The following is a 13493-nucleotide window of genomic DNA, read 5'->3' as shown; positions in this document are numbered from 1 at the left end:
CATACCACTTTAATAGAATAAATGTTTGATGTATGAAGCATAAATTAGGGTGAATTCCTTCAATGTATCAATTCACTTCCTTTCAAATTTTATTACTTCATTAGGTCAAAGAGTCCTTGGCTAAATAATTATATTCCTTAGCAGATAAGAGTAAATTTCTACCTCAAATTTGCTTCAATGTTTCAAAAACCTGAACTTTTTTCCCACATAAATTCAATGCTACTCCTTGACTATATAGAAATTATATCAATCATCACCAACCCAATACATATTTACAGCAGGGATGATGACGAAATTATTACATTAGCTAATAACTATTTCTTATAGATAGACGTTTGAAGAGCCAAATAAAGTGCTGATATCCCACAGTTAACACTCAGATAAGGATATCTTGAACTATTAACCTATCTATAACTTTCATTATCATTATATCCTTATTACTATAAAAAGGGGTTTTTTCATAAGTTTTAAGAAATTCCATAGATAATCTGTGACTGACTGCCCAACAAACAGTCATGATAACTAAAGCTGTAAGCTGATATACTAGAGTACAGATAACTGTGCTTTCCTATGATTTTTCAGCTTTACAAGAACGTATGTCTTATCCATAAAACATCAAACCTGGATACAGATAAGCCAGATTCAGTGAACATACATGCAAACACTTCTGAATGAAAAGATCAATTTGACATTATCACTGATGAAAGTCCTCTAGCTTCTCCTTTAAAAAATGTTAGTTACGGGAATGAAGATTGGTGTTTTGAAGTCAGTCTGTTAAGCTCAAATAATAAATCTAATTGTTTGAAAAGTTGATCTCTATTGAACTGATTTCTATTGTTTGAGAAATTCAGGGTAAGTCAACTTTCACTTGGTTGAGTAAACTTCTTGAATATTAGACAACACTTAATCTGACAAGCGCTTCATGCTTTAAAAAAGAGAAAAGAAAATCCCCAATACTTTCTCCATCCATTCCAAAAATGGTTTCCAATCTGCAAAGCAATTTACTTCTCTACACTAGTTTGACAGAATCTCAAAGTACCCTACCTAGAAAAGATCAAGTAATCGAGGTATGATACAAGCAAGATAGAGAAAATACTATTGCTTTTTCTCCTTATTCATAAAACAGAACTCCACTAGTAAAGACTAATAATGCATTCCTCAGTTTCATAACATGTGGCAATACACTGTTGTTTATATAGATCTCAAATTCAGGTAAAATCTCAGGTAAATACACCACTTATTGCTGTTAACACTAGTCTCTCGAATTCTCAATTTTCATGGTTAATTTTAATGTATTAAACATTTCTTACTTCTTGCATTCAATGTTTACTTTTATTGTTCCCTGAAACACACAGTAAGAAACCTGCTGCATACAAATCTCATTCAAATCAGTGATTAAAAAAACCTTGAATAGATTAGAATATCAGCCATGCCATATTATTTAAAAGATATGTACAGACTCCATGAGAAGCCTTGTCAAAGGCCGAAAACAATAAAACCTCATGCCTCTTTTGTTATTCATTTCAGTTTTAAACTCTGAAATTTAAATACATACGTGAAGAAAGAAAAACGACTTACTTGTTCCTTCTATAAGCAGTTCCTGTCCATGGCTACCCAAAAGTGTCCGAGAAAGAAAAGGTGCAAAATCTACAAATATCTCTCGCAGAAGAGGAGCTGCCTTTTCCAAAGCATGTTCGAGCCTCTCTGTAATGCTAATGGCAAGAAGTTATTAATTATTGTTGATCAACTTTTTAATGTTTAAAGTGAGTTTCCGTAAAAATGTAAATTACGTGAAAAACTGAAAATCATCTAATGACTCATTACTGCTACATACATCATTCCTTCTGCCTGGAATATCCATTTTTATCCTACTATACATTGCCACCCCTAGTCCTCACAAACAACCTAGCTAACAACCATTCCAAACATCAGCTCTTATTAGAAGTCTTAACTGGCTAGTAGAGAGCACTTGATTTTGGCCCCATGACAACCAAAAACACTTTTTTATCAAAATTTAACAATCCTCTATCAGATTTTATATTGACCATGATCATGCATATATATACATATGCACACACATGTGTTTATACATAAATAGTTGCCAATGTGAGGCAAATTCAAGTTTTGCTTTATGGAAAATTTTTTATCAAATCTTTTATCTAATTTTATCAATCTTTAATTTTCTATTGACCATGACTATGCATATATATAGACAGACAGATATATACATATACACACACATACACATATATACATAGTTGCCAATGTGAGGCAAATTCAAGTTTGGCTTTTTGGAACTCTCTTCAAATTTTTTTTTCAATATTTTCAATCTGAGGTTGGTTGGATCCATATCCAACTGTATACATATATACATATTTAATTAGTTAAATGACCAATCTAGACAGCATATTAAAAAGCAGAGACATTACTTTGTCAACAAAGGTCCATCTAGTCAAGAATATGGTTCTTCTAGTAGTCATGTATGGATGTGAGAGTTGGACTATAAAGAAAGCTGAGTGCCGAAGAATTGATGCTTTTGAACTGTGGTGTTGGAGAAGACTCTTGAGAGTCCCTTGGACTGCGAGGAGATCCAACCAGTCCATTCTAAAGGATATCAGTCCTGAATATTCATTGGAAGGACTGATGCTGAAGCTGAAACTCCAATACTTTGGCCACCTCATGTAAAGAGTTGACTCATTTGAAAAAACTCTGATGCTGGGAGGGACTGAGGGCAGGAGGAGACGGGGATGACAGAGGATGAGATGTTTGGACGGCATCACTGACTCAATGGACATGAGTTTGAGTGAACTCCGGGAGTTGGTGATGGACAGGGAGGCCTGGCGTGATGCAGTTCATGGGGTCACAAAGAGTCGGACACGACTAAACGACTGAACTGAACTGAACTGAATGAGTTTTAAAAACAAGGCCCCCTGCATTTCAGGAATTTCACTTTCTAACTTATGAACCAAACATGTATACAAACAGTCACCACTTATTTACTATTCCTACAGAGACTACTTCCTATTTATACTGGCAACAAGAGATGCTACTGAAATTATCAACAGGTAAGCTGCTGGAAACTTCTGTGGTCAACAACTACCTCTTCCTAGGTGTTCCACATAATACTATTTCTCTCCATTGATCTCATGAAGCCTCTTATCCCTGGATGATATCACAACTATAAGCCTATACTTGTAGCAGCCAAGTACCTTTATTTGTAAAATGCTATGCGTTCTCCGATTGTGGTAAGGCATATATCAAAGACTCTAGCCACAAAGGCTCTAGTGGTGAAATATATTCACAGCCTTCTAAATTAGAACTTGAAACACATACTCCTAACTAGACAAGATAACAGACAGTGAAAATCTACCTATAATTCAATATCAACATAAACTTATTTCAGCATTTCTAGGGAAGAAGAACAATGAATTCCCAATGTTCAATCTACAATCATATGAAACACAAAGCCATTAGTTACTAACTACCTGTGAAATTAAATATTTGTTATCCAGTCAGCATTTATTGATCCCAAACAGCTACTTCTCAGGAATCTTTTACACCTCATCTTCTTTCAGAAAGAACTTAAAAATATTCCCAAACCTCTAAATATCATTTTTAAAAAAAAGTAAATTTTAAAAAAAATTATAGCTAGATATTTTAAGAGTTATCAAAAGAAATAAATCACAAATATCTAAATTAATAGCTTGAATACCTCATATTTGAAACTTGGTCTTGTGGAACTGAACCAACCGTTGGAACTGCAGGTAATTTTGCATTAGATGATCTACCACCTGTAAGAGAAAATAATCATTTATGGGATAAACAAGAGTTCAAACAAAAAAGGTATCCTGATACCAAATCACACAAAAAAATACTATATTGCATTTTTCCAGGTGCATTTTGCCAGATAGCAAAGTTAACAAAGAACCTGCCTGCCAATGCGGGAGACACAAGAGATGTGCGTTCAATCCCTGCATCAGGAAGATCCCCTGGAGTAGGAAATGGTAACCCACTCCAGTATTCTTGCCTGGAAAATCACATGGACAAACGAGTCTGGAGGGCTCCAATCCATGGGGTCGCAGAGTCCAACATGACTGAGCACGCACACACCCACTACATTTTTAATGCCTATTATAATTTGATGGGACTTCCCTCGTGGCTCATTGGTAAAGAATCTGCCTGCAATGCGGGATGTGGATTTGATCCCTGGGTAGGGAAGATCCCTTGGAGAAGGAAACAACAACCCTCTCCAGCATTCTTGCCTGGGAAATCCCATGGACAGAGGAGCCTGGCAGGCTATAATCCATGGGGTTATGAGAACTAGACATGACTTACAGACTAAACAACAACATAATTTGGATAACATTAAAATCTACCAATTAACGAGGCTTCTCTTGAATCATTTAATATATAATTATCACATAAAGGAGTTTCTGCAACCATCAGCTGACGAAGTAATAGAAAATTCTGAATCATTCAATTGGGATCATGATTCAATCAGTTCAATATCAAATAGCAAAGGACATACACAAGTAGAAACTTATTAAAACTGAAGCAAAAAGGAGAAACCACTAATTTACAAATTTAGCTTAAATAGGTATACCTCATTACCATGAAAACTGTCTCTATGCAGTCACTAAATAACTTCTGCTCTATACTTTAAATGCTTCTGAGTCTAGTTCAGCAAACATTATGCAATGATCAACTGAGAAATCTTTCTTAAGTGATGCAAGCAAAACATACACTCCCTCATGGATGTCCTCACGGTAATTAGGACATAACCTGATGTTGTATTTGTCATACTACATTTCAATTGATTTTTTAAATGTTCTTTTCCCTCGTATACTAATCTTTTTGAAAGCAGAGATCTCACCTTTTCATCCATCTCTCTCAAACACCTAGATAAAGTAACACAATAGAAGGTTCTCAAATTATAATTGCAGAAATGGTTCCCTTAATCAAACCATCTCCCAGATTTTAGTAGGTCATTCTTCCCATCTGTTATATAATTCTCTCTCCATTTCCTATAATTTTATGTCCCTATCTTTGTTCAAACTACTATATAAAATTAATTTCCATCATGTGATCTAATTTTGCTGTCCAATGAACACTCCCAGATATCCTTATTTTTGTTTATCTGTATTGTTCAATGGCCAACTCACCCTCTTAGAGTACAAATTGTTCACACTATCCTGCCCCATACAAGAGCTAACTTCTTTATGTTTTCCAAAAATAACTGTGCTTATAAATTTTACTTGGCAAGAGAAAAATAAATACCAGGAAATTAACTCTGACAGAGTCAAAGAATGGACAACACACAATCAAGGAAGTTTTGAAAAAGTCCAGAAGACTAATTTGGATGATAATTTCCTGAGGCTTGAAGAATTCCAAAAAGTTCACCAAAGCAGGCGAAAAATAAAGTTCCCAATTAAGAATCAGAACATATGAGATAGAAAAGCATTTAATTTAAGCTAGAAGGAAGACCTGAAGAAACAGAAGGGTCATTTTCTAAGACTGATAATAGAGTGAAAGAGGAAAAGAAAGGACAAACACGGTGTTAAATGCCACTCTCCAACACAAGGCTCACAAGAGTCACTGGGGCTCAGCTGGGACGGCATCCTAACATCGTGGAGGGTATACGCACAGGAGATGCACATATTTTGCTTGCACTGGCAGTCCAGGAAGTGAAATTTCCATTTCTAAAAACAATGTCTTAAAAGGACGCCAAGTTAGTATCAGAGCAGACTGAAATCCCATCACAATTCTATAGAGGGACAGATCAAGAAAGGCAGCAGACATACTGAAGCAAATGAAACAAAAATCCAAAGCTTACACACAGGGAGGGAAGAGAGGCTAGAAGAATTCTGGAATCTACCAGGATGCACTATCAGAGGTCTGCTGCTTTCGATCCATTCTTAAAACTTCAGGCATGGGCACACTAGAAACACCTAAAGTAGACAAAGTGGTGTGGACAGAAAGACAGATAAGAGAGAAATAGAAGAAGAAATGTAGAAAGCAAGATGGTAGGAGTAGGTGAGAAGGTAGAAAAGTAGCCTCTTTGACATTTGGGAGCTGGCCCTGTAATGTCAATGAGGCCCTAGTGTGGTTGAGGGCTGGCTTTAGAACCTACAGCGAGGTCACGGTATTCTTGTGCTGACTATGAACAATTTCATAAAACGGCACCATCAAACAATGCCACGTCATGACCATGATGAACCAACATAAAATACCACTCTGTAAGCACATCCCAAAATGCCAAAACATGAACTCCAGGCAAGTAACAAAGATGGTCACACATCCCAAATTCTAATATGAAAGCCTGTTATTTCTTTACCAATTAGAGCTTTAGCCTCTGTCAAGTCTTCCACGACTCTAGATAAGATTTAATTAGGATATCTAAAATCAGAGAACTACCCATGCGTCCCGACAGTACCTAATTCAGAAGAAAGGCCACTTCCACTACCCTGCCCTCAAATTATCATTTATTTCCAATTATTTTATTTACCCAATGCATGGATGCATCCTGATTTTTAAATCCAGAAATGTTCTGTACAAGCCCTCCAAGTCCTAGTCCTTTTCCAAAGGCAGCCACTAGCGGCAGTTTGGAAACACATCCTTCCGGACTCTGTTCTCTACACTTACACACAAATTCAAATACTTTAATAAATCGTTTTCCTGGAGACATCCCAAGTTTCCTCATTGTGTACATTCTCCCTCACTGAATTAATTTATTCAAACAAAGGTTTATTACTAGGATCTTGATTGGAGGACACTGATACGGACTTTAGACAAAGTTATCAGAGAAAAGATAGGAATCGTGGGCTTATTTTAAAAGAAACAGAATTTAAGAAATCTCTAAGTAAGAATTATTTTCTGTAACAATCTATTTCATCATGGTAAGATGCACATTCTTCCACATGATAACATCTCTTAAATCAATGAATTTTACAAAGGTATCTTAACAAGTAGTTAACCAGAAGTTGAGACCTAATTGTGAGAAAACTGGATAAAATCAGGAAAGCAACAGAATCAAGTCTGTAATTTGGTAAATGACTAAAGGAGGAAGAATGCAGTAACTCTCTGAATTCATTGTTTTGACAATCTACAACCTCAAGATTATATAAACTAGAGGAAAAACAGTTATAAAATATAAGCATATCATCTGAGGACACGTATACCTTGGAGATATTTTGGGTTCAATTCCATACCACAGCAATAAAGTAAATATCACAACAAAGCAAGTCACACTAATTTTTTGGTTTCCCAGTGTATAAAACTCCATTTGACAACATCGAGTTACAACATACTTTCAATCTGCTGAAATTTTTTTTTAATTTTTAGAAATATTTTTAAACTACACGATATCCGAAAATCACAATAAAGTGAAGCACAATAACTGCATTCTTTTACAAATTGTGCTTTTTACAAATTGAAGGTCTGTGGCAACTCTGAAGCAAGGAAGTGTATGGACACCATTTTTCTAATGATATTTGTTCACATCACATCTAAACATCCACATTTTGGTGATTCTCATATTTCAAACTTTTTCTTTTTATTATGATATTTATTATGGTAATCTGTGATCAGTGATCTTCGATGTTATTACTGCAAAACTGTTATGACTGAAGGCTTCAGTTATGGTTAGCATTTTTAATAATAAGTTATTTTTCAATTAAGGTATACACATGGTATTTTTAGACATAATGCTATAGGATAGTGTAAATACCTTTTATATGCACTGGGAAACAAAACACTCATGTGGCTCACTTTGTAAGTCACTTTATTGCAGTGGTCTCCAAGGCATGCCTGTATATAAAACATATACTCTCATCAACATACATATCTATATAGTACAGTCCCTAACCTGACCACTGAGAGGACCTGAGACCATCTAACACCTAACTGTATGCACCTTGGTTTCTAAGTACTATACCCCACTATATAAACACACCAGAAACAGTTGATTTAGTATCTGTGGAAGAAAAGCACAAAATGAACTTGAAACATCACTTTTGTTTTTTAGAAGGCAAGGAAATGTCCAAGGAATGACAGGATGTGTCACGGTGGCAAAGGAGCCAGCTTAAAGGGACTCACACCTACCAAGATGAAGACAATCTGAGCATGAAAATAGCAACAGTAACTGATTATAACACATTCAATAAAAGAGGAAGCCACACCGATAAACTGATTGTTGATAAAATTAACAATCTGGAAAATAGGATATTTAAAGAATTTCAAAGTATATCTCAACAAAACACATTAATTGCAACTCTACAATATAGAAACCTGGCAGCTATACTTTAATCAAGTGATGAAAGTGGTCACTGTCAAGCATTTTAACAATTCAAAATTGTGCACCGTATGATTAGATTCTTTCCTTCTCTGTCCCAGAATAGTCCTAGCAGAGAAATATAATGATTTTAATCAAGAGGAAATATCAGATCAACCCAAATTCAGGGACACTCATTCGGTTGTTCCCAATATTTTACAATAAACAATGTTTTGTAATATGTTTATATAAATCTATATGCACTCCTTTATATCCTTGAAGTAACTTCCTAAAGTCAATAAGCCCAAAGTTTAATTGTTGATACACACTGGCTTCCCTGGTAGTTCAGCTAGTAAAGAATCCATCTATAAAGCAGAAGACCCCCATTTGATCCCTGGGTCAGGAAGATCCCCTGGAAAAAGGGATAGGCTACCTACTCCAGTATTCTTGCCTGAAGAATTCCATGGACAGAGGAGCCTTGAAGGCTACAGTCCAAGGGGTCACAGAGAGTTGGACACAACTGAGTGACTTTCACTTTCACACAGTGTCAAATTGCCCTAAAGAATGAAAAAGTAATTTCCACTTCTTTGATTATTAATAAAATTGAATATATTTTTCCCAATTGACAGGAAACATAACTGACTGTTCTGATCTTTTGAGTATTTTTATTGGAATCTTGTTCTTTATGATTCCACTCATCAACCACCCACAACCAAAGCATTTTCAAATTGAATCCTAGCTCTACCAATATAAGGTCAGTTTGTTTGATAACAACTACCCTTAAGAGGTTATAGAATAAATGTTTAGGGAAAACAGAAAGGATTCTGTCACTTACTGTGTGACCTTGGGCAAAGTTACTTAAGCTCTCTGTACTTTACTTATCTCATCTACAAAATTAACAGTGATAGATACGTCACAGAATTATTTCAAGGATTAAAGTACTTAGAACCTATACCACAGTAAACATACAATGAGTGACAGTTTCCCTTCCTACTCTTCTATTCTAGCATCACCTTTAAAATATTGAAAGGAAGTTATCATGTTTCCCTTTAGTCTGTACTTGAGGCTGAAAAGACACCCAAATTTTTCAGTGGTTATTCATGTGACATTAAGCACGGGAAACTTAAATGAGATGAAGCTTATAAAATGAAGTACCTTTACAAATTCCCCCATACAAACTTAAGATGAAAGGTAAATTCTTTTGAAAAATCTAGAACCCAATCCCAGATTTCACTGCTATAAAAAGAGGATTGCCAACAGTTTCATTATTAGATTGATATAAAAAACAAACAGCCATAAACATCTGGTAAATCTAGTCACTATCCTCCACAGCTTGTTACTTGCCTCACACCATTCCCAAGATTTCCTGGATTACTTCAATTTATCCAGGCACTTGGATTCAGCTTGCTCAGTCAACTCAGGCAAAGTTAATTCTGGGTATAGGTAAACAAAGCCAGGCTCTAATCAGGGATTTTGTAGCTTTAACTAATTAAGAAATAGTAAAGATCTGGAACAAGTTGACCTTCTGAGAAACATGATTGGTCTTTAGGCAGAATTTGATCAATAATCAACAGTTCTGATTACAGGTCTCAGCCAAACAAAAGCATTTGGAAATGTGGACTGTTTTATTGGAGACTGGGTACTTCAGTAATCTTCCCACAGTTACCCTCTGGATAATTACCCAGCCTAGCTCTCAGAGTGAGCATACTCCTACAAGATGAACTTATCCAGAGTGAATCTCTCTTCTCCACAACACCTTTTCTTCCCCTTCCATTGATAATTAGAGTTGACTTTTTTTTTTTTCTAAAACTACAGTTACTTGCTGACCTTCCTGCCATACTCACCACCCTGCTCAAGACAGAGCTAACTATCATTACATAAAAAACTAACAAATTGAATAGAATCTATCTTAATGCATAGGACTGATTTTAAAATGAAGTTAAAAGTATACATTTTTTTCATACTGACAAAGTTTTTAAAGTACATATATCAATTCCCATATTTTCACTGCCAAATGATTTCCAGTCTAGGATTTTGAAAATAAAATTTCAAACTGGAAGGCAAGATAAGGTGAAATTGAAAATATTTAGTTCTGTCAGGACCAATCCTTCTATTCTCACATAACACTCGTTAAGTACTTCAAAGACCAAACACTGTTATTACACTCAGTTAATGACACCTGAGATTTTCTAGATTCCTGACAGCATTGAATCATGATCATTCAATCATGGTTGGCCACTGACTTCTGCTACCAGTGATTAATGAAATATTTCTGAGCTGTTTTTAGCGATAGTTTTTAAAGACCATCTTTATTTACAGTATGTTGGACATTTTCTCTAAAAGGACTAATTGGCATCTTTTCTTGAGCTTTTCTGAAGTTGACAGAAAGGAACATATAAGGTTCAATTGTTAGGAGCCCTAACATCTGAGTAGCCAGGATAGGCCTGAGACCTTGCTTAGGCCTAAGTTTTGATTTCCTGGAGAGAGGGTGGAGGCTAAGTCCACAGAAACTCCTCCCTAAGAAGATCCCGCCGGCGCCAAAAATTAAGAAACTCCTCCCTAGAAAAGTCGCCGGCGCCAAAAGTCGAGCCAATCAGAGTAAAAAGGGAAATCCCCCAGAAAAACCCCGCGCGCCTATAAACTGGCCAATGAGCTTCTGCCAGCTTGATCTTTTGAACAGAAATAGGTACTTATGTAACCTGAGATTATAAAAACCGCTGTGACCTGGGCTCGGGGCTCTTGTCCCACTCCACTGCGCTGGAGGAGGCATGAGCCCTAGCTCGAGCTAGAAATAAACCCCATTCTTGCTTTTGCATTGCTGCGAGTGTCTTATTCTACCAGTATGGGGGGACCGGACTCAGGGCATAACACAATCTAGTTAAAAACAGAGACAGCAGTAAAAAGTCTCAAGAAAATGTATGAAGCTTCACAAAGTACTTTAAAACATTAGCTTTAACTGTCCAAACTGAATCTGATTTTAATAAGCTGAAATATATATCAAAATTTGCAAAAGACAAGGAGCATTGAGGGATCAAAAAAAAAAAAAAGTAACAAAAATAATTCCTTGATACTACCCTAGAAATAATGTCAATTTTCAAACCTACATTTTTTATTGTGATCTACAGCAGAAAGAGATTTTCTTTAACTAATCTTTTTAAATCACAAGAAGACACATTATGGAGAAAGATAAATGAATCAATCAACAACAGTTTTAAGAAAAAGAAAAAAAACACACAAAATTCACACCAGGTGTCCTTCATTCCTACTAGACAGAAAAACGTAACTTCCAAATACACTCTGCATTTTTTCAGCTCAGATTAATCATAAATTTACAACAAATTTGTTTTAAACTAATTTAACAATAAAAATATTTTCAACAAGTGATCACACATGTAAATTCAAAAGCTACTTCCAACCTGTGAAATGCTACTGACTTATCATTTCATTACCCTTACACTGATAAACTGTCTCCTTCAAACTGACATTTTTCCAGACACTCAAAAGAACAAAAAGGAAAATGTAAATAGATCATCTGTCTAGCATCTATCCAGAGAATAGCCAATTGTTTATTCAAGATCCCTAAGGGTCTACATAAATAATGTCCTTTGCAATAAAGCCTCATTAAAACAAATGCCAATATTTAATCCCTAAACACTGAATTTTTCAACTGCATCCTCTCTACTTTTCTCCCTCTCTCCCTCCCAACCCATTCCAGACCAGTTCAAGGAGGGACAGTCTACAAGTCAGTTTAAACACTTCATTAAATAAAAGAAACTTTTACTGAATAAGTAAAGATAAGCCTCTTGGGTCAAACATTATATAAAGTGAAGAACCAAGTATTTTCTTTCGACATTAAAAATAAACATTCTAATTCATATCAATAATATGCATGGCTCTGATAAAAAGAATACAGAGCCTAATATTCTAATAAAGGTATGATTATTGAATTTTGCAAATTAGCAACACTCAGCACTTAAAGTACTTAAGAGCAATTCATTTAGATCTTTCATTGGGCTTACTTCAATTCTGTTTCAATCATTTGTTTTGCAATCATATATTTGAAAAATACCACAGGATATTGAATAAAGAACAACTGCATCTTGACATGCAGTTTGGGCAATTAAACCTTTACTGAAAAGTAACTGGAAAATCTATAAATTTTGATATATTTCTAAAAACCTCTATTTTCTCTTTTAGTGTTCTTCATAAACAAATATGCATACACAAAGGGTATACTTTGTTCTCTGATGAATATTTTACAACTTACTATGAAAACGTTTTTGCTAATAAAATGCTACAAGAGCTAAGAAATATTATTCAAACTAAATTTGAACTGATCATCAATTTGAATAACGTACACTGCTTTAAAACGTATTTACAAATTTATTTTTCACAAAATTATTTTGGAGGTAATGTTTTAACAGAAAAGTCTCTGACCTCATATAAGTTGACAAGCTCTAATTCTTTTTCTGGGATCCAGTTCTAGTTTCTCTTTAATTGTGCCACACGTAAAACACAGCACTCACATTTTGATATCAAAATTTCCAAATAGTTTAAACTTTTCTGGTACAAAACTCATGTTTTATGTTTTCTAGTCCCATGATTTCTTCCAAGGAAATTTCCATTTTTGCTAATGTACTATCAAGCATATTTTTATTAACCAACAACTATTACTGAATATGAACAGTTCATTTTTTGTTGCTGACTCGCTATAAAATTCAGGACTGAAGTCATCCCATGGCACAAAGGTTTACTGTCTACAGGGAAAGATATTAACTATATTTTCAAATAAAGAAAATAATCCATGATCAAACCCAAGATTAATATCTAACTTGCTCAGATTTATAAGAATAAACTGTCCAGCCCAGCACGTAATCACAATAACAATCAATTCATCCACAAATCATTTTCCCCAAATCCTGTTTGAACCAGAAGGATAATAAGGTTCAATATACTGTAAATAGCCTACTTTTTAAGGGCAAATAACTTAAATCAAGAGATCTACCAAAAATAAAACAAAAAAATCTATCACTTAAAAATATTAACAGCAGAAATATCTCTTTATTTGATTGGATTCCAGGTGAAAAGAGAACAGACTACAAGGGAAGTATGGTAGGCAACAGCATGAAAAACAGGGCTGTAGCTGGGAGGGAGTGGGGGCAGGAGGAGAAGGGGAAGACAGAGGACGAGATGGCTGGATGGCATCACCGACTCGATGGACATG

The 13493-nt window shown here is 35.2% G+C and overlaps 1 protein-coding gene across 3 annotated transcripts in view; it reads right to left on the bottom strand.

Annotated features, from left to right (window-relative positions):
• The window catches only part of LRBA (LPS responsive beige-like anchor protein), a 777374-nt gene that overhangs the window by 554774 nt on the left and 209107 nt on the right, over nucleotides 1-13493 (bottom strand). For all 3 annotated transcript variants that reach the window (XM_055405330.2, XM_055405331.2, XM_088827977.1), the window contains exons 32-33: nucleotides 3713-3791; nucleotides 1579-1712 (exon numbers count right to left, since the gene is read on the bottom strand). In XM_055405330.2, coding sequence (XP_055261305.2) covers nucleotides 1579-1712; nucleotides 3713-3791 — 213 coding nt within the window. The remainder of the gene's footprint in view (nucleotides 1-1578; nucleotides 1713-3712; nucleotides 3792-13493) is intronic.

Source organism: Moschus berezovskii, chromosome 19 (genome assembly GCF_049115385.1).
Source record: "Moschus berezovskii isolate FMDL1 chromosome 19, NW_MosBer_1.0, whole genome shotgun sequence".
NCBI lineage: Eukaryota > Metazoa > Chordata > Mammalia > Artiodactyla > Moschidae > Moschus > Moschus berezovskii.
The sequence above is the reverse complement of the archived record's forward strand: the minus strand, read 5'-3'. Positions and strand labels throughout refer to the sequence as shown.